The 19,667-nt window shown below is 43.8% G+C and overlaps 1 protein-coding gene across 1 annotated transcript; it reads right to left on the reverse strand.

The window, feature by feature from the left end:
- Positions 1–176: 176 nt before the first annotated feature.
- On the reverse strand, positions 177–18,652 carry sec16a (SEC16 homolog A, endoplasmic reticulum export factor). Its single transcript, XM_022198565.2, is given in 33 exon segments — positions 177–1,620; positions 1,717–1,785; positions 3,379–3,438; positions 3,847–3,918; positions 4,246–4,328; positions 4,523–4,660; positions 5,259–5,379; positions 5,484–5,540; positions 5,664–5,702; positions 5,705–5,749; positions 5,844–6,008; positions 6,383–6,427; positions 6,544–6,995; positions 7,084–7,285; positions 7,664–7,777; positions 7,881–8,021; positions 8,197–8,302; positions 8,401–8,512; positions 8,594–8,711; positions 8,836–8,917; positions 9,549–9,646; positions 9,734–9,976; positions 10,091–10,229; positions 10,712–10,773; positions 11,246–11,388; positions 11,497–11,683; positions 12,214–12,412; positions 12,692–12,815; positions 12,994–13,082; positions 13,318–13,469; positions 13,610–14,155; positions 14,750–17,046; positions 18,573–18,652. Coding segments are annotated over 32 exon segments (6,501 nt in total). The 5' UTR covers positions 16,973–17,046; positions 18,573–18,652; the 3' UTR covers positions 177–1,545.
- Positions 18,653–19,667: the final 1,015 nt, after the last annotated feature.

A 19,667-nucleotide genomic window follows, 5' to 3' on the forward strand; every position in this document is an offset into this window, starting at 1 on the left:
CTCAGCTAAAGCTTTGATAATGCCTTCAGTGTCATTCATTACCACTGAAGGACTTCAGGTCAAATCTGCTTTAACGTTTATGTGCAGTTTGTCCTGTTACTCAGCTGACATCCACACTTTCCTCATTTTATTTTAAAACACTGTTCTACATAACAAATGAAACCAGTAGGCATCTCTTTCAAAGTGCTACAGAGCGCAAAAATACCTTTATTACCATTTCTTTGAACCTTTTGTATTCACGCTGTTCTGTCAGGAATTTTACATGAGGAATTCTATGACACTGGGGAAAACAACGGCTTCTCTGAAACAAATGGGGAACTTTTAAAATCATAGTGATGTCTACAAAATCATTGATTCAGAAACATTTAGGATGACAAATGACTGAATTAAAAAAAAAAAAAAATCACATCAGTAAATTAAAATGACAAGAAATGTTTAGAGTACAATTAGCTCTCAGGTCACAATTTCGATAAAGATTTATTTGTCTGCAGAAACGGCCAATACAAATGATCAGAATATGAATCTTGTCATCTCAATCATAAATGCATTTTGTCAAAGCTTATCAGAAAAAAATTAGTTGCTCTCCACACACACGCACGCACACACACACCATTATGCCTCCAGCTCATAAATACAATCAATCTGATATACAAATATTTGGATAGATTCATTTCTAGCGACACTTAAAACGCGGTTTTAATCCTGGTTCCTGCTGCTCTGAACACCAACCCTCAATTCGATGATTTTGAAATTTCCTCGGTAGAGAAACTCGAGCTCAACTTGGACGAAAGACCCTGAACACATCTTTAAAAGTGAAGAACTGATGGGCAGGAGGACATTTAAATAAATATCTGAAACGAGCAGCATCCCAACACTGTGTCATCCAACATGCTTCCTTTACTGGCGGGCAACTGAGGAAAGGCAAACGACACGGCAGACAAAGCACTACTGACAGTTCATTCTCAAACAAAGTGTTTTCTCCAGCTGACAGAAGAACACCGAAGAGCTGCGCGTACAAGTCCATGTTCTAAAATTAAAAAGGTGCCACTTTCTTTCTACCCGCCACTCATACCATCAATCACACACCTTTGGACAGAAAGGGAAATCTAAAACAGGACATGGGATAATTGTTCTGTTGACAGTCGTATTTGAGGAGAATCTGGGCAGCTGTACAGGAGCAACATATTTATTGTACACTAAATTATGCCTACGTGGACATACAGTTTGTGTATGGATGCATCCACAGATAAGCCTTTACACGTGTTAATCATAGAACGATTTTCTGTTTGGATGCAGTAATAAGCCCTTCGAGGAAAACAACGTGCCTGTTAAAAAAACAGCGACAGTAACTGAGCTAAGGAAAAAGACAAGTGGTTAAGCTGTTGGACGAGGAGCGACATGACAGAGACTGTGATTATGCTCTTCTTAGGTGCAGGCAAAAAGCAGGGTCCTTAAGACAGAGAGCAGAATGTCCATGTGCTTCATTTACTTCCAAGTAGTTCTATCCAACAAGTCTGTTCACACAATCTCTCTGTGAGATGACGTTTACTTCAACACTGGGTACTGGCGCTGACCGCCCAATCGGCCAGAGCGTAGTCCACCTCCTGACGGTGCACTCGTCTGGAAAACAACAGCAAGGAAACAGGATTATAGAGTGAAAACGAAAGAAAGCATACGGCAACTTCAAAAGTATGAATTTGTTTCCAGAATCCATACCTGTGCAAACTGTGCGGGGTTATAAAAGGTGACGCCTCCGGTGGGTGCAGTTCCCGGGGCAGGATGACTCTGTCCAAAGACAAGCGGAGTTACTGAAGTGTGTGCAGCGTTACACTGCCATTAGTTTACAGCAGAGATGGAGAGGAGAGTGCACTTCCAATGCCACAATGGAAAACGGAAGCCAAAGAAAGTGGGAAAGAAATGTGAAAGAGGACTTGGAATCACAGCAAGGCAGTTTCTCTAACACTTTTACACCTTTTTTAGTAGTCATGCAAGCTTTATGACGGGTTAATGAAGCTGTGTGCTCCTACGACAACAAGCAAGGGAGGCGTCCTGCAACAGTCTCCAGCATGTTTCACTCCCTGATCGTTTACAAGTCAGAGCTTCACTACAAACATTTATAGACAGTTCTATAAAGCTGGACCTGCTTTGAGCAAAAGGCTAACATCAACAAGCTCAAAACAATAATGCTAACATGCTGATGTGTAACGGGTATTATTCTTACCATGTTCATAATCCCTCAATTATCAGCCTAGAATGATCAGATCCAATATTCAGCATTTTTAGCATTACTAGCATTATCTTTTCTAATCAATTCACACTAAAATTTAGAAATGCGCCACTTTGCCTTTATTTATAGTCACTCTGTGGCCCTGAGCAATGTCCTTTCTACAGCACTATCTGACGGGTTACACACGACCAGTAAGCCAATCAACGCAAAAGAATTATGTTGAAAAGTCTTAAATGTGCAGTTATAAGCCCTGATACAAAAGAAATGGTTCTCAAACCGAAGTAGTGAACAAATCAAATGAAGAGCCTAAATGCAAAGTGAAGGGATTGCTAGGGTTGTCAGAATACAGCTTAACAACATGAATATCTGCACCACATTTCAGGACAATTCAATCAAAACCACATTTCATTTAAAACCACACGTCAACCTCAATTTTACATGAGGTGGCAGGACAACAGTCAGTTAGTCCGTGTCAGTAAGACGCAGTAATGGCTGTTGAATAGTCATAAAGATGACAGCCTGTGTTTTCCTAAACACTTTCCTTTAACAAAAAGGGATGGCATTCATTATGTGTTCCACATGAACTCAAGAGAAGCAAAGAAAAAACAACTCCTATGTGAAGAGAATCCATATGCAGTTACTCTGGGAAAATGTAATCAAGGCAGATGCTGTGAATGTAGATCTGCCATGCCGTTTTTTAATGTTGCTGCCCCAAGGAATTGTTGGACGACATTAACACCTTTCATTTTGTATAGTTCGAGATCACATAAAGCAGTAGGATTTATCTTCTCTGGACCTTGAAGTATCACACTGATCTCTTCAACAGTTGATGAGATATTTCAGTCTGGACTGAAGCTGTGCACCAAACTACAGAGTGACCAGACTGACAGAATCATCCAAGAAACTTCACTACAACTCTTTATTTAGTCTTAATTTGTTGACTAGCTGCAGGGTTGAGCTTTTCCTCACAAATGTAGAGTTTATTTATGCTGGAGACAGCAGGCGGGTGAGCAGGCAGACATCCTGGGTTTGATGGGGGCAGCAAAGATTTGGGTGCAAATGGTGAAGCGTGCTGCTAGTGATGCGGTGAGTTAGAAGGGTGGCAGGTGGGGGTGAGAGTGACGGACCATCTGAAGTCCAGCTGGAGGTACCTGGTTTAAATGCTGACTCACTTCGCGTGATAAAGAACTCATTGAGCTAGAACGTGAGAGCTAAAGACAGCAGGAGGGAAATAAACAGTAGACAAAAACACAAACCACAAACCCATATTAATAATCTCCCATGCACTGGATTAGATCTGTTCCCACTACCCACCAGCTCAGAATGAAAATGAATAAATCAGCGTTAGAAAAATTATGGTTCTTGAAAAAACAGACATGGACAGAACTATATTTCAGCGACAAATGGAACAGAGTTTATACTAATTATCAAAGCATTTAGCATGATTATAAGGAAAGACTTTCAGCTGACATGCATGCATTCTCATGATCTTTCCTGCTTTAACTTAGTCATACAAATAAGCAAATTGCACACGTTGGCTGTTAGCTGTGGAGCAACATGTTTCTGTGGTGGCACAATGACAGCTACAGAAGCAGCCGACAGGGACTGACTGGTCTTACCTCTCCAGACTGTGAGCCATCAGGCACAGGAGGACCTTCTGGGGCAGGCGGCAACAATGTTGGGTTGAACATCTGAACAGATTAAAGTGCAACAGAAGAGATAGTGAATGAGCAGAACTTTGGTTTTGTACAATACGTGAACTGACTAAACTACACCCTGTGCTACGACCTCGAACACCACCATTTATCTTTACATGTTATAAAAGATCTCTTATACGGTTTTAGGTCTTAACTTGTTTTAACATATTCTGAGATTTGACACTTGAGCAGTACCAGCTATCACTATTTGATCAATGAAGTAAATTAGATAAAGACACTGATAGCCACAATATATTTAAAGGAAAAGGTTTTCTAAACAATGAATCAGAAGAGTTAGCAAAAGAGAGAAATATCAGATACCTGTGGAGCAGCGCTGGCATTTGGTGAACTCTGCTCTCGATTTCCTCCTTCACTGCCCTCCAGAGGTTGTTGATCGTCAGGAGCTACAGCAGGAATGCAGACAAACATTTCATTTTAATCCTTCATTGCACTGTAGCTCGATCTTCCATAATCAAACAGAAATTATCTATAACTACCAGGTGTTGTGGCTTTTTCCTGTACTGTAACATACATATGTATTACATATTTTAAGTACTTTACAGTCTCTTGTTTGACTCATTTTAATCATGTGACACACCTGAACTAGGCACAAATAGGTTAGCAGGCATTGGCATCGGTGCCAAAGGAGCAAAGATGTCTGCAGGCGCTGGGGCCATTCCTCCCGGTTTAGCAGTTCTACTGGGGTTCAAAACATCCACGTATCTGCTCTTAGTGCCTGAGAAGACAAAACAAATGAGCGGTAAGAAACATAGAAGATGTGCAATACATCTGTTCACTCTTACTTCAGTTAATTTTTTGTTAATCTTTATGGTTGTTGCTTGAGGTACGGACCCGTACCCGTAGCCTGTGGACTACGGATACGGCACTTGCCATTTGCCAATCAGATACGCGAGATCTGGTCACGTGACTCCCGGTAGACGCTAGCTGTACGGACCCGTAGCATCGGTACGACAGGTACGGACCCTAAACCTGACCCTAACACTAACCTTAACCTTTGCTTACCTTTCAACAGTTTGCAGTGGTTAGAGCTTCTTGACTCGCGAGACTTGCGTACGGGTCCGTATCTGTCTGGCAAATGGAAAGTGCCGTACCCGTAGCCTGTGGGCTACTTTTTTTATTTAGTTCTTATTTTTCTAGACACTTGACACACTTCACACAAACACTTGTAGAAACTTGCATTTTGTACTTTGTATTCTTTGTTATTTCTATTTTACTACTAACCTCTGTGTATTTGTGTCTACTTTCCAAGGTATTGTGTAAGGTCAAGCAAAGTGTCTGTGTAGCCAAAAACAGTGCGCTACAACCTGTCTCACCTGCTTTCCTGGAGAACATGTTGACTGAAGGGCCACTAGTTGGGGGTGCAGGGGGCCCTCCAGGTCCAGGCATCGGAGCCATCTTAGGGAAACCAGAGGGAGGCGGTGGAGGCGGCTTACTCTACAGATTGTAAGAAAACGATTACAATCGGTTGATAAATAAAGCTTTCAAGCTGGTTGAAAACTGTATTTCTGATTGTACATCAGTTCTGAACGATTACTGACCTCCTCTTCAGGCTCATTCAAGTCAACCCATCTCTGCTTCTTTTCATCCCACACAATCTGATAATAATTCAGAACATAGGGCTCTGATCAGCACAGCTGGCATGTAGAATGACATAAACAAAACCTGGTAAATCTAGCAAAGTGGAAATACTACATGCACATACAACAACTCTCACTTACAGATTTGTTTTTGTCATCTGGCAAGTGAGCCTCATTCTTCCCCTCCCCCTCATGATCCAGCCCAGCCAGCCAACACCACCACCGCCCTGTGCGTGAACATAAAGGGAAACTGCACTGAACACCGGTGAACATTGGATGGACGCTGACTGAAGATCTGAGAGCTTATGTTTGAACGCGAACCTTTTTTGGTGAGTCTTTCTTGACTTTCTTGGCCTCTTCTTTACGGGGCTGCTCGGGAATGGAGGGTGGAGGTGGAGACACCTGCTTCACAGCCGAGTTGCTCCGTTCTCTTCCAATTGAGTGACTGGAGGACTCGGAAGTTGTGCGAGAGCGCCGCCCTGATGGCTACACAAGAAAAATACTGATAAGAATAAAATATATACTTACAGTCTGATTATCTAAAGGGTCTTTTGAGCTTAATGGGAGGCCTTAACATGATGATTGAATTAATCAAATTTTGCATTATAGATATGGACAGATTACATAGATTTCCACAACTACGCTGTAAAGATTCAAGGGCATTTTCTGGAAACTAAAATACCATGTCTAGCATGTGATTAGCTGGGCAGCCAAACAACTGCCTTCTTTTCAAGCATACAAGTAAAGACAATCTGCTCTATGTTGGCTCTGAAAACAGGGGTTAACAAAAAACTAGCACTGGACAGATTAAACAGAAGAATATAGAGTATAGCAGCAGTTCATACATGACACACACTCACCATATACATTGAAGATTGTGAAGCAGCCCGTGATCTGCCAGGACCCTGCAGCGCCGCAAAAACAACAAAGGAAGGATTTTAGTGAGTAGTGCACACACTAAGAAGTTCATAAAGGATGATATAAGGATGTTTTTTAGACATTCAGACCACCAGGTACTGACCATTTGAGCCATTTGGTCATAGAAGTCCTTCTGAGGTGTGAGAGAGCCTCTGGAAGGGGAGGATGATATCGGTTGACCAGCCGGCATCTCTGGCAGAGCCCGCTGCTCTACAGGCGGCATATGCCCGGGAGAGGGGGGCATGTGTGGAGGCATCTGCGGGGGCGGGTGGTTCATCTGCACAGGTGAATGCGGCATCTGAGGGGGCATGTGCGGTGACATGTGGCCCATTTGTGGAGGGGGACACGGCTGCTGATGGGCTCCTGGATACATTTCCAGCTGCTCAGGTTGAGGCTGGAAAGGAGGAGGGGCAAAGCCAGGATCCTGCGGAGGGTAGCCTGAGATGGGGATCTGCCCTGGCGGTCCACTAGGGTGTACTGGGTAGAACTGGGGCCCATCACTGGGGGGTAAGAGCTGAGGAGGGGCCATCCCATCTTGGAGGATGGAGGTGGGAGCTGAAACAAAGTACAAAAAGATGAGCATTTTGAATTCATCTCATAATACAGAGAAGCTAAATGAAAGCTTCCACATGCCCATACACACCTGGAGGCATCAACTGTACTCCCTGTGGTTGAGATCCAGGCAGTAATGAGCTCATGAGTGGGTTGTCAGGGGCTGGACCGTTTGTCTCCAGCGGCATACTGTAAGGTTCAGGTGGACTGGGCTCGTCCAAGTCAGAGCTGGGACTGCTGCAGTCGAACTGTGTGGGAGTCTCTCTGTCGGCGCTGTATGTAATCACGCCAGTCTACAAAAAACAAAAGCATCGAGCAATTGTTTGAGTACAAATTACTAAAAACCAATAAAACATCAAAACTAATTTGGAAAATAAGTAATCATATGTCAAATATCAAATAAAGTTATTGTATCAAAGCACTTTTACTACAAACGGGTAAAACAAAAGCATTTACACACGTCCGTTCTGGATCTCGCAAACTGTAAGGGAAGCAAAGATTAATTCTTTGCATACGTTTTGTGACACCCCCAACCAACTATCATTAGGATTAAGTCCACATATTACAATAAAAATGCCTATTCTTTCCAAAGAGCTAATTTTTGAGTATCTTTTCTGTACATTTTTAGTAAATTAGCTGGTATGACTAAAAATACTTCCCCTCCTCCTCACCTTGAGCTGTCCATCCAGCTGTCTGAGGTGAATCAACCATTCAGGCTCAATGAACAACTCCTGCTCCGGTTTCTCCTTCAGTTGTGGATCAAAGAACCGCAGCTTTTCAGACATCTGTTAACAGTGTAAAAATATATTTGTCAGAATGTGAACACTGGCATGCATTTATAAAGACTATAGAGGGGGATAAGAGGGACAGGTGATAATGAGTGCATACTTGTATGATCTGGCTGATGAAAACAGGAGAGTAGTATGCAGGCTGCATGAGGACAGTCCTTGAGATAACTTCACAGTAGTGGAAGGCCTGAGCACTGAGGCCAGCTTCAGCCAAACGGCATGCATAGATCAACTTGTACACCTAATGGGAAACAATAAACAGAAGAGTGTCATTGTTCAAAAATATTCCAATGCAACATTATTGTAATCATGTCAGTACAACAGAAATGCAAACTAGATCAATTCTTAAATCTATTTAATGTAGTCCGTACAGTCAGTTTTTAGGATCTTGGTGGGTAAAACCAATAAAAACCTACCTGGAAATTGGGCAGTGAACAGGGCTGGGAGCCCAGAGACTGAGCATACTCATAGGCCTCAGTCCTCTGGATTGCTTCATTGGTTGCAAATTGGTAAAAGGGCAAACTGAAATGAAGAGACAAAGATAGAGATACCTGTGTGACTTGTTTTCTGTAAACTATAGATAGATCTTTTACAGTTGTATGTCTGCCTCTTTCACTAACCTGTGGTTGGATCCAATCAAAACCATCTTGGTGCTCTTCTTTGTGAAAACTCCAAGACCAACTTGGGCCATCAAGTAGCAGAAATGTGCAGCGTCATTCAGCCCTTTAGAAACTGGCACAAGACACAACAAGTGTTCCATAAATGCTGATAAGTTCAGTTTTGTTAGTTACTAGATTTATAATACAATCCTACCAAGAGTGTCCCCCATGGTGGTGATTGTGCGAGTATCCAAGTCCAGGGTATGTGTGAGGTTAGACAGCACCATGGCCAGATGAGGGCGCCAGTCACCCCACTTTTCCTCTCCGCAGCACTGCATTAACACAAGAAATGACTCAACTGAGGCGCACACACTTGAAAATGATACCTGTGCAACTCCTTAAAAAATGACTAGAAAATGATTTGTAATCAAGGACAGAAAAACAGAACAAACTTACAGTGGCTGATGCAGGCATCCTCCCCGACATCAGCTGGTACACTGTCTGGAGAGGATCATTGATCGGCAAACTGTTGGCAAACCTATAGATCATAGAAAGCTTATATGTCAACAAGGAGGTTTGCATTTGGGTTGGGTTCAATTAAAACAAATTCTTGTGCAACCGCTCAGCTCGTGTTGTCTACTTTAAATGTGAAAGCAGCCAACACACCACACAAACAGACCTAGATACTCTGAACAGGTGGCTCTAGATCTGAGTTCAAGACATAAACAAACCAAACAGAATGTGTGCCTATGCCATGTTGACCACTACAGTTCAGTACAAGCACTGGAATCACCGTCTCCTTGGATGCGATTTTTGTTTGTGTCCTAAACAAGAATTCTTGACACCATTTTCACTCCTTTACACATTTCTGAGCTCTTTGTGAATTATTAAACTGCTGTGGAAGTGCAGTACGTTTGGTTGCAAAATATACATCACAAAAGCTGTCCAATTAGATTACAGCCTTATCTATATGTGATTTGTTTTGTATCTTTCGGTTTGTATTTAAAAATGCCATCATGAACACCAAGCAGGCCAATAATTACATGAACAATTTCTGCTTCGCTCAGGACTGTCAAGAAAACTTAACAGTCAGTGTGAATGCAGTCATCTCAGAATAAAGGGTCAGTCAAACTTAGGCATCACAGCCTGTTATATCACTGGTACTTTACCTTGTCATGACACGTGCATGTGTCCTGTTGTCCATTTTACTGGCCAACAGCAAGGCATGACCCCAGAGACCTCCCTTCATGGCTGCTTCTAGTGCATCCTATTTCGAAGAAAAAGTTGAAAATATGTCAGATGCTACACAATAAAATTACATTACAATAATATAGTTATTGTGTGTATTTCATACCTTTTTGCGGCCAAAAAGCAGCAGCTCCCTGAAACGTTCGGTTTCCTTGCCAACATTCTCTGGCACAGTCATGAAAGTGTCTGAAAGAAGGGATAGTGGTCCAGCTCCAGGCTCTTCCTCAGCTCGTGCCAGAGGCTCATTGTTAAAATCAATCAAGTTGGCTTCATTAGGACTCTTTCCCGGAAGCCAGACTGAGCGATGCTCCTTCAGCAAGAGGTCAGCGATGTCTGTGCCGACGACAGTCTTAGGAAATAGAGTGCGACAGTGAGGACATTGTTTCAACCAAACAGAAAAGGTCACATTTCCGCCTTCAGTTCTATGCCCAAGAGATTCACAGTTATGTCTGAACAGTCTTACCCCATTCTGTCTACACAGCAGCATAATGAAGTCCCAAAGCAGGCGAGCAGAGTCTCTGTCCAGGAGGTTGTTATCACGGGAACACTCCACTGCTTTGTTCTGGGAAAACTTTATCACGTCTACCTTATGTGTCTCCTCCCTGAAGGACACAATGTAAGATGTGAGATAAGACGGCAGTGAGTATTCTAATCAACATTACTTATTATATATTGTAGTGATTTTAAGACGCTCGAATGCAGCAAAAAATAAACTCTATTTTGTATGAATTCACACTCAGCTGCCAGTTTATCAGGAACACCTGACAGAAATTAATGCAAAATTAATGCAATAAATCCTACCTTCGTCATACTTTCAATTTTCACTTTGTTTTCAGGCTTAAGACTCAACTTCACTGTTGTTTTGGTGATTACAGATTGTAGCGCTGAATTGCATTTTACTGACAAGTGCCTCTATTATTGCGTCCACCCCATATGTATAAATTAGCGTAGCCTGAATAACAGAATCAGACTGCGTTTGGGATTTGTTGACAATGATAAACTATTAAATATCTCCTAATTTCGGCTTTAAAAGTTAATGACTGAGCTCTAATAATGATGGATAAGGACGTCAAAACACACTTACTTGACAAGGGGTCCTGGGAACGATCGAAGTTCAGCCTGATCTGCTGTATCCTGTAGCATGGTCTGAGGAAATAGGTGTAGGGTATATTCTTATTCTGTACATCGTGTTCATGCATTCTCAAGAGTATTTTTTCTTTTAGTCACTCATACATTTGGAGGTTACATGATGCCAATGGTTTCCGATCACTTAGTGTCACAGATCTTAGATTCTTTCTCTACAAAAGTGAAATATTTGCCTGTATTTATCAAAAAATAAACAAATCTTCTCAAAAGATACACAGTTCATTTACAGCTTCATCACTGCTCAGTCTCTTAGGTTTCTTTAAGTCAGGAACATTCTCAAAAAGCTCTGCAGTTTAGGGGAAACTTGTTCTGTTTTCTATCATGCACACAGTAACAAAAAGACCCTCTTGTATACTGATATTCCTTTTTGCAGTTACTTTAGCTCTAAAATAAGACATCTTTTCCCAACACAATGAACAAAAGCTTCTAACAATGCAACGCTGAAACACAAGGTCTGTGAAAAAAAATGTACCTCTATGTTGTGGATGTCAACTAGAGCAGGCTGTCCAGCTGAGGGGAGATTTGGCAGCACCTGTACCAGATGACCACCTGGTCCGAAGCGGGCACAGCGGTGGGGTATAGTGAACTTCTCTGGGGTTGCAGGACGAGGGGGAGCTAAAGAGGACATAACAGAATAGGAACACTTGTGTGAATTACAGAAAGGATCCTGCTAGCATTTAAGGATTGGTAAAAATGAAAACTCTCCTAAAATTGCCTCCTTACGTTGCTCTGGAGCAATCCAGGTGGTTTCTGTAGGGTACTCAGAAGGATAGAGGTACTGACTGCTGTAGTTCTGGGAGGCATCAGTCTGGTTCGGGTACTGCACATAGGAGTAGTCCACAGCTAGAGTGGACGATGTGGTGTCATAAACTGCTGATACTAAGTCAGGTTGGCTCCTGTATACCTGGCTCTACAGGAAGACATAGAAATAAAGGGAGAATAAATGAATGTGCAAGAAATAAGAAGACAAATGAAACATTATCGTAACCAGACTTTTTCCTTTCCACTCACACAATACACAAGTGGTGCTGCAAAATCCAAAAATTGTGGTGAAACATATTCACGGACTATCAACTTATATGTCTGGGCCTTGCTGAAGGGACAATGAGGAAGAGTTCTGGTGTGAATTTACAAGCAAAAAGCTTCAACATGTCAGTCCTCAGTGGGAAAAGGTTCTGCCTCAACTCCAACTGCCTACATTTGTGTTTATGTTTTTATAAATGAGCTTATCAGTGTGGTGCTAAAGAAAGCCACAACTGAAGGTATCAAAGGTTGGAGGAATTTGCTTGGCAGGCAAGGAGCAATGAGAGTAGCGGTCAGTCCACAGTCTAAAATATGTCCATGTGTGGCTTAGTCCTCAAGTCTCTGTGCTGTGATTGAGCCAGATGATATCACCTTATAATAACAACTAGAGAATGCAAACAAGCACAATCCGTTTACCTGCTGTGATCGTGAGCTGAAGCTGCTGCGTCTGCTGTGGTGACTGTGGGAGCTGTGTGCGCTGTGTGCTGACTGCTCGCTGTGGACGCTGCGTCGGTCAAAGTCATCGCCGTACATTTCTCCGCGACGACGGTACTCATCATCAAAACTGGTATCGTAACCAGGATAGTAGCGCCACTGGTCTTCATAGCCATCTTTCCTGCGAGTGTAGCAAACAGCATTTGTAAATCAAATGGCACTCAGCTACCTGGTATAATGCATCATGTGACCCATTAGAACACACTGGAAAGCAAATAACTTTACATTCTTGAACTTAGATAACCTTGGACATTTGTTTTAAATATATCATCTAGTGTGATACATAAGAACAGACAGAACCGTTTCTGACCCTGCCTGACATTACCTATTGCCAAATGTAATGAAAACAATTTCACTGACACACACCACTTAGGCTGTACAAATGGTTTTCTCTGCATACCTGGCAGGATACATAGACTGATTATAGTAGCTGTCTCTGGCTCTGTAGGTGTCATCGTAGTTAGACCAGTAGGGCTGATCATAATATGCTCTATATCGTGGGTCATATGGTCCATAGTTGTATCCTTTTCAGAGAAAATAGAGAGACAAAGAGAAGGTGATTCACATATAGAAAACATTATTATGCTCACAATGATTAATGCCTTTTGTGAAATAATTAGTTTGCAACATATTCAGTGAACAAGTGGGGAGAGAGTTCATATTTATGGTAGCAAATAACAGCTTTCAGCTCTGCACTCATACCTCTATAATCATAGTGCTTGGGATAATCTGCATAATATTCACTATAGGCACTTCGGTTTGCTCTGTGGTAATCCTCAGGATAGCCTTGCCTTTAGGGAAAAAGTAAACAAAAGGTGAGACTTACTGGTCAAGTGCGACAACCATCTAAACACAGTTAAGAAAGTAACTTACACGACACAAAAACACACTTACCAGACAATTCTTTACCTAGCTCTTAATATTCTCTTAAATAAGATACTTAAAAACTTCATGAACAAATGAATGGCTACAATGAAACATTGTGACATACACGGTGGTGAAAGACTGAGAAAGAGTGTTACAAACCTGGATGAGGGTCTGTCAGAATACTGACTGGCCCTGGAGCTGGGTCGCTCTGGCTGAGACTCATGGTACTGGTAGTTTGGATCGCGATAACCTGGGGCCTGGCCCTCATATCTACCATACCACTGATCTCCTCTGCCCCTGTATGAACCATCCTGAGACAAAAGCACCAATAAGCGAATTGATGTTCACATTTTTACATTTACTGGCAACATTTACTCATATATGACGGTTTCATCAGGAGTGAGGACTGCACACCTTCAGCTAGCATAGAGAAAAAAGAATTCCCACTTACTTGATAATATGGCTGTGCCCTAGGATCCCCAGGTGGAGGTGGGTACGGACCAGGAGGATATGGTGCTCTGCTATCTGGGTATTCTCCATAGTTACCATAATAGCCACCATATATCTGCCCTGGACCTGGAGGAGGAGGAGGCCCATAGCTTTGATGGCTTCCTGCAGAGGAGGGTGGTCGAGGTGGCTCTGCAGGAGCTGGCTGGGAAGCCCCTGGACCTGGAGGTACAGGTCCTCGAGGCCCAGGAGGGTATGCTGTGGCGGGAGGAGGAGGAGGAGCAGCACTTCCTGCAGCAGGCCCCTGCACTGGAGCTGCATACTGGCCATGGGAAGGTTGTGCTCCACTCACAGGAACAGGAGGAGTGTCTTTCTGTTCCTGCTGTGCAGCCTGAGAATCTGACGTCTTAGGAGACTCACTTGGGGGCTGCTGGGTGGTTGCAGCTGCTTGAGAGAGTGCCGGTGGTACCTGTGGGGCAGATGTAGGAGCTGGGGTCTGCACAGAGGCATTCCCTTCCACTCTTACCCCCTGCTGAGCATCTTTGGTGACCTGTAGGTAAAATCCATTACTAGATTGTGGAGACTCATGTAGAGAGGAAGGGTGGCCAGGTGGTTGGCTTTGGGCTTGTGATTGGTGCATAGAAAAATCAAGCAGTTCATAATTTGATGGTTGATTATGATTCGAGACAGTAGGAGTCACAAGACAAGCCTGTGGATTAACTTGGACAGCAGAGTGGCTGTCTCCACCCAATGATTGGCCCCTAGAAAGAGGAGTGCCGACCGGCTGAGACGGTGGTGGAGCTGTGATTTCTGGCACTGCCGCTACTGTGTTGTCTCGAGTCAGATTGAGCGGAGCCTGGTTAGAAGGATTGAAGCTTATGGGTCCAGGAGCAAAGAGTGGATTTTGATTAGAAGTTACAGTAGGTGTTTGGGAGGTATTGGCACCCTGTCCCTGTGCAAGTGATCTCACAGGTGGAGTAGTTTCCCTAAGGCTACTTTGACTGGCTGCTTGAGTACTGGGGGGAATCACACTGTAATTGGACACTGGTGGGGCAATCAAAACAGGCTGGTGGAGTGAGCCAGAAACAAGGAGAGAAGCATAGCCCAGGCTGCCTTGAGAGTCAGTTGGCTCTGCCTCACTCACCTTTGGTGGGTTCTCTAGGTTCTCCGAGTGTTGCTGAGAAGTTTGCTGAATTCTCTGGGAGGCCTGCAGGTCCAGCGGGCAATCCTCTGGAGGCTGGATGACATCAGCACTGGGTTCTCGTAAAGGGGCAAGAACTGTTGGTGCAGCAGGGGCGAGGAGGATATTAGCGGCCAAACTCGTGGGGTCATTCTGAGCCCACAGGGTAGTAGCAGGACTCTCACAGGGCCGACTGGCCCCAAAAGCACGGGATGAAGGCCGAGAGTGAGAATGAACCACTGGGTGTGTCACATGAGGTACGCCACCTCCAGCCCCGGCAGGCAGGGGGTGTCCTGGGCCATAAATATTTTCCATGTTATCTGGTGGTTGCTCCATGTTGCCTGGTGTACAATCTGCACCACCTTCTGCTACCATTTTAGCCCTATCAATCTCAGCAGGACGCACCCCAACCGAATGTGAGCGCACAGGTTCAAAAGAGCTATTAGCACTAGCTTGAAAAATACCGGTTGGTTTAGGAGGACTAGGTGTAGGAGGCCACATCTGCTCCAAGGAGCTCTGCTGCACACCCATATCTCCAGCAGGAGAACTGTCAATCTGTTCAAAGTAGCCTCCAGTGGCGGCTGACAGGCTAACATCATCAGTGAGACGTGGGCTTTCCTGTTGAATAAAGGTACCCACAACTCCCTGGTGCCGACGAGAGCTAGTTCCACTGCCATGGCTCATATTGCTATAATTGGATGACACACTGGCAGATCTCATTGGTCTTGGAATTGAATCTGGAGTCTCCAGGTTCGGCCCAGTTTCAAACTGGTCTACTCCATGAGGTGCCGCAGCAACAGGACTGCCATGAGTTTCACTGGGCAATACTTCCTGGTTTGGGACACATTCCAAATTCTCCACATGATCGAACTGGGATTCAGGTGGCTTTTGCGTGTTTCCCTGTGGTGGATGATTGCCATCATTCATGTAAGGCAAGTGTGAATGATCTTGAACAGAAGCTCCTTGGTAATCCAAAGAAACGTCTCCATGGCCACCGTGGGCTTGTGGGCTGCTGTGATGCTGAAATGATCCAGCAATGCCATTCACTGCCTTGTTTCTCTCTCCTGCAAGTATTTCCTCATTTTCCACATCATTGTCTTTAAAGAACATTGAGAGTGTACCAGACTCCTGGGAGTATGGAACTGGGGCAGGGGCAGAACTGGGTGCAGGTCCTGTATTGGAAACAGGCTGAGATCCAGCAGAGTCAGGCAAAAGCTGTGGATGGCCCAGGCCAGTCCCCATTTGGTGATAGCCTGAGTCCTGTGGAGGTTGGTTAAACCATGAGTCTTGGGGGGCAGAGCTCTGACTGAAATAATTCTGAGTTTGGAAATGGGAATTATGCTGCTGGGGTCCATTTGGGTCTGGCCATTGAGCACTAGATGAATTCACTGGGTTTTGAGGAGGAACAGGAGCCTGGTTCTGGAGATGTCCAGGCTGGGTTGGGGGAGCAGAGGTGTTGTGATGGGGTGATGGGCTATGGGAGGGGTACATCTGAGTCTGTGGAGGTATATTAAAAGGTTGTGGGTCGCTAGTAGGCTGAAAATAGTTCTGAACAGATGGGGGGCGACTTCCGTGATCAGGGGCCCACTGGGAAGGGGAAGAGGTGGGAGGCAGTGGCTGGAAGGGCACAGTCAGAGGCGCAGGCTGTCCCTGAAATTCTTGGTTAAAAGGTGTCTGACGAGGTGCTGGAGCAACAGCCATAGGTGGTGATTCTGTGGGCATGGATGGTGTCTGTTCTCTCGAATTAAAATAGCCCTGTTCAGTATGTGAGGATGCATAACCTGTGGGACCTGGTGCGGGGAAAACGCCAGCAGATGCTGTACTGTGAGGATTGAACAGGGGCACTCCTGGAAGAGAGGATGGTGGGAGACCAGGAGGAGCAGCTGGGACTTCCTCCATTGCAATTGGTTGTGGAGGCAGCCCTGAACCAGGTTGAGAGTACATTGTGTTAGGTGGGATTTGCATTGGTGGAGGGTTGCTGTTAGGTATTGTTGGGAGACCACCTGCAGCTGTAGGGGGAGGAGCTCTACCAAAAGCAAAAGGGTCAGTCATGGGTTGGGCAGCAGGTGGCATTGTGGCAGTCGCTGCTGCTGTATGCTTCTGAGGCCTGGTCCTGCGGAACATATTGGGCCCAGAAGGAGGAGGGCCAGAGGCTCCTGGAGGTCCAGTCCGAGGAGGAGGCTGCATGTCTGCAGGGTTAACAGGTCCGAGGACCACGTCACTCCAATAGATATCACTGAAGAGACTGAAGTCAGGCGTAGCTGGGTAGAGAGAAGGAAAGAGGGAGTGGTTAACAAAAAGCTACATAAGCCTCTTTGATGGACTTCACCACACCTTTATTTGTGTTATAGTCTATGGTCCCATTATAACAAGTAGTACAACGTGGCAATTTCTGCATCACCCCTAACATAATGAGATCGACACTACAAAACTGAATACAACACAAGTGATTGTACTTATGTACTCCTGATTACAATGAATGCACACTTTAATATCATCCAATTTTGCATATATTGCTTCATTAAATACACATTGTTTGTCTTAATTAAACAACAGAAACATGTAAACATTTCAATAAGTCCACATAACTCACATATGCAAAGAAAATGTCACTCAACTTGGGTAAGACTGTTATTATTGATAAAACAGAAATTCTTAAGTACCTGCTTAAAAAATACAGACAACTCTTGTCAGGACAGACTGAATCTGTCTGCTTATACTAATGACTCAAGAGCCCTCAGTGCCATTGGAATTATACTTGTTTGTGAGTTTTGCTGAAAATGAAAGCAGAGAAAATGTTGATTGTACTGATCGAAATTATCGAACCCGGAACTCGCTGATGTAATGGTCAAATAATCCTGCTGCTAGCTTTGCTCCGTTTTCTTACTTTCAATGGCAAGGTTAGTAACTGTACCACATTTAAATAAAGATATCACACATGCAGTGCGCTGATTCTTGACTATGCTCTGACGAAATTGTATCATCTGTCAGATACAAACACTGTGCATCTGTCAGAAGATCAGTGGAGCTAACACCATCTGACAACGGCCATTTGAAATGTTAGAAAGGGAGCTCAATAGCAACAGACAGAGGTAACGTAGCAGTCGCCGTGAACCCGGACCTTTCAAGCGCCAGTAGTTATATATTCATCTTGAGTCGCTGCAGCCCAGTAAGCTAATGTTAGCACCGCCGACCTGCCAACTTACAAAAGTCACAAAGTTATCCTACTGAGATATAAGCTATCGACCTAACTCCGATACCTGACGATTCTTGTAATATCACCGATGCCTGGCTCCTGTTTGGTTTGGCAGGACATGAAGGTAGCGTTACACATTAAGCCACCTGTGAGGAACGGTCCTGGGTGCTTTGCTCAACAGCTAACGGTAACGCTACATTGCTATACATGTCCTGAACGCCATAACACACAGCAAAAACACTGCTACCAAAAGTCGCCTGGTTTTGCCCAACGCTAAGAATTTTTCAACAAAACTAAATATTTGTCCTTCCCGTACAATTTCCGCAGTGACAGAACACACAGCGATAAGTTTCGAGTCGCTGGCCACTCGTCGAGCATAATTTAACAGGTTCACTGCCTGCTCAGCTAGCGTTAGCATCGCCGCTTAGTTAGCACTGCTGGCTAACTAGCCTGTGCTAACTACAGGGGTAACAGTTTCACGCCTGCTATAGTCACCAGAATAAACCGTTCAGGGAAAAACATTAGTAGTAGTGTTATATATTTACTCTTACTCGATGTCGGAAATGTGCAAAGATAAAAATAAATTCTTACAAATGTCCAGGACAGTGAGTCTGACACACCGCCACCATCTTCAATGAACACATCCTACTAGGCTACGTGTACAAGCAGCGTCACGGGCCAAACAACGGCTGCGTCACGATGGGGCGGGGCTTGTTAAAGGGTCAGTCTGTGTGTTAATCTTAATCAATCAACGTGCAATCAAGAAATTATTGGCAATGCAAAGGCCTTGACAGGACTTTGACACACTGGTGGTTTAACTCAGCCTATAAATCTTGAGAATTTAGTCTGAAAACGTCACCATTTTCATGTTACTTTAGAGTCTGAGACATTGTGCTTCAGGCTAAGCAAGGTCATCCCAGTTTCTTCCTTCACTTAGATCATGTTCTAAATGTATACCACGGTGAGTGCTGACTGAGCCCTGAAATTTGTCCTATTTATGATGATTTGCAGCTGTAATCACATGTAATGGTGCCTTGCAATAAAAGCAATTCAGAGTTTCTGAGGGGTGAGGTTGGCAAGACATTCTAGAGTGAATATAAAGAATCGGTATATTCAAAATATATACAGCATGGTTGGTAATATGCACAATAAACATAATCAAATGCTAACATGTCTTATTTATGAGTATCATATAGATAATAAATATGAGATGGCAGAATACAACAGAAGAATAATAACAAATACACAACAGACCAGTACTCAAATCATACAAAGATAAATGTGCATAGGTAACAACAGGTTATATTAGACTTCTATTGCAAAGCTATACAGCAATTTTAAGAGAGCTGGCAGCTTGTATAAAGCATTTGTCCACTGGGGGGAGCTGTGGTACCATTTTCTTAGAATCCACTGCATCAACGAAAGCATTAGCATGCAGTTAACAGCACAGAAGAAAAATAATTATAGTACATTATTATAGTTTCACTTCATTGCTAGTTAAGGTCATAAAACATAACATGTTGCATTGTGACTTACAACTGTATACTATAAAATATGTCGTTTATCAATGTATTTAAACAGCGTGTCCCGTTTCCACCAGTGGATACAGAGGAGTTCAGACAGTCAGTTGTGGATGTTAATGGAGATGTGGAGCACAGTCAGCTCATAGTAACAGGCTGCTGAGTG

Source organism: Acanthochromis polyacanthus, chromosome 18 (genome assembly GCF_021347895.1).
Source record: "Acanthochromis polyacanthus isolate Apoly-LR-REF ecotype Palm Island chromosome 18, KAUST_Apoly_ChrSc, whole genome shotgun sequence".
Classification (NCBI taxonomy): Eukaryota; Metazoa; Chordata; class Actinopteri; family Pomacentridae; genus Acanthochromis; species Acanthochromis polyacanthus.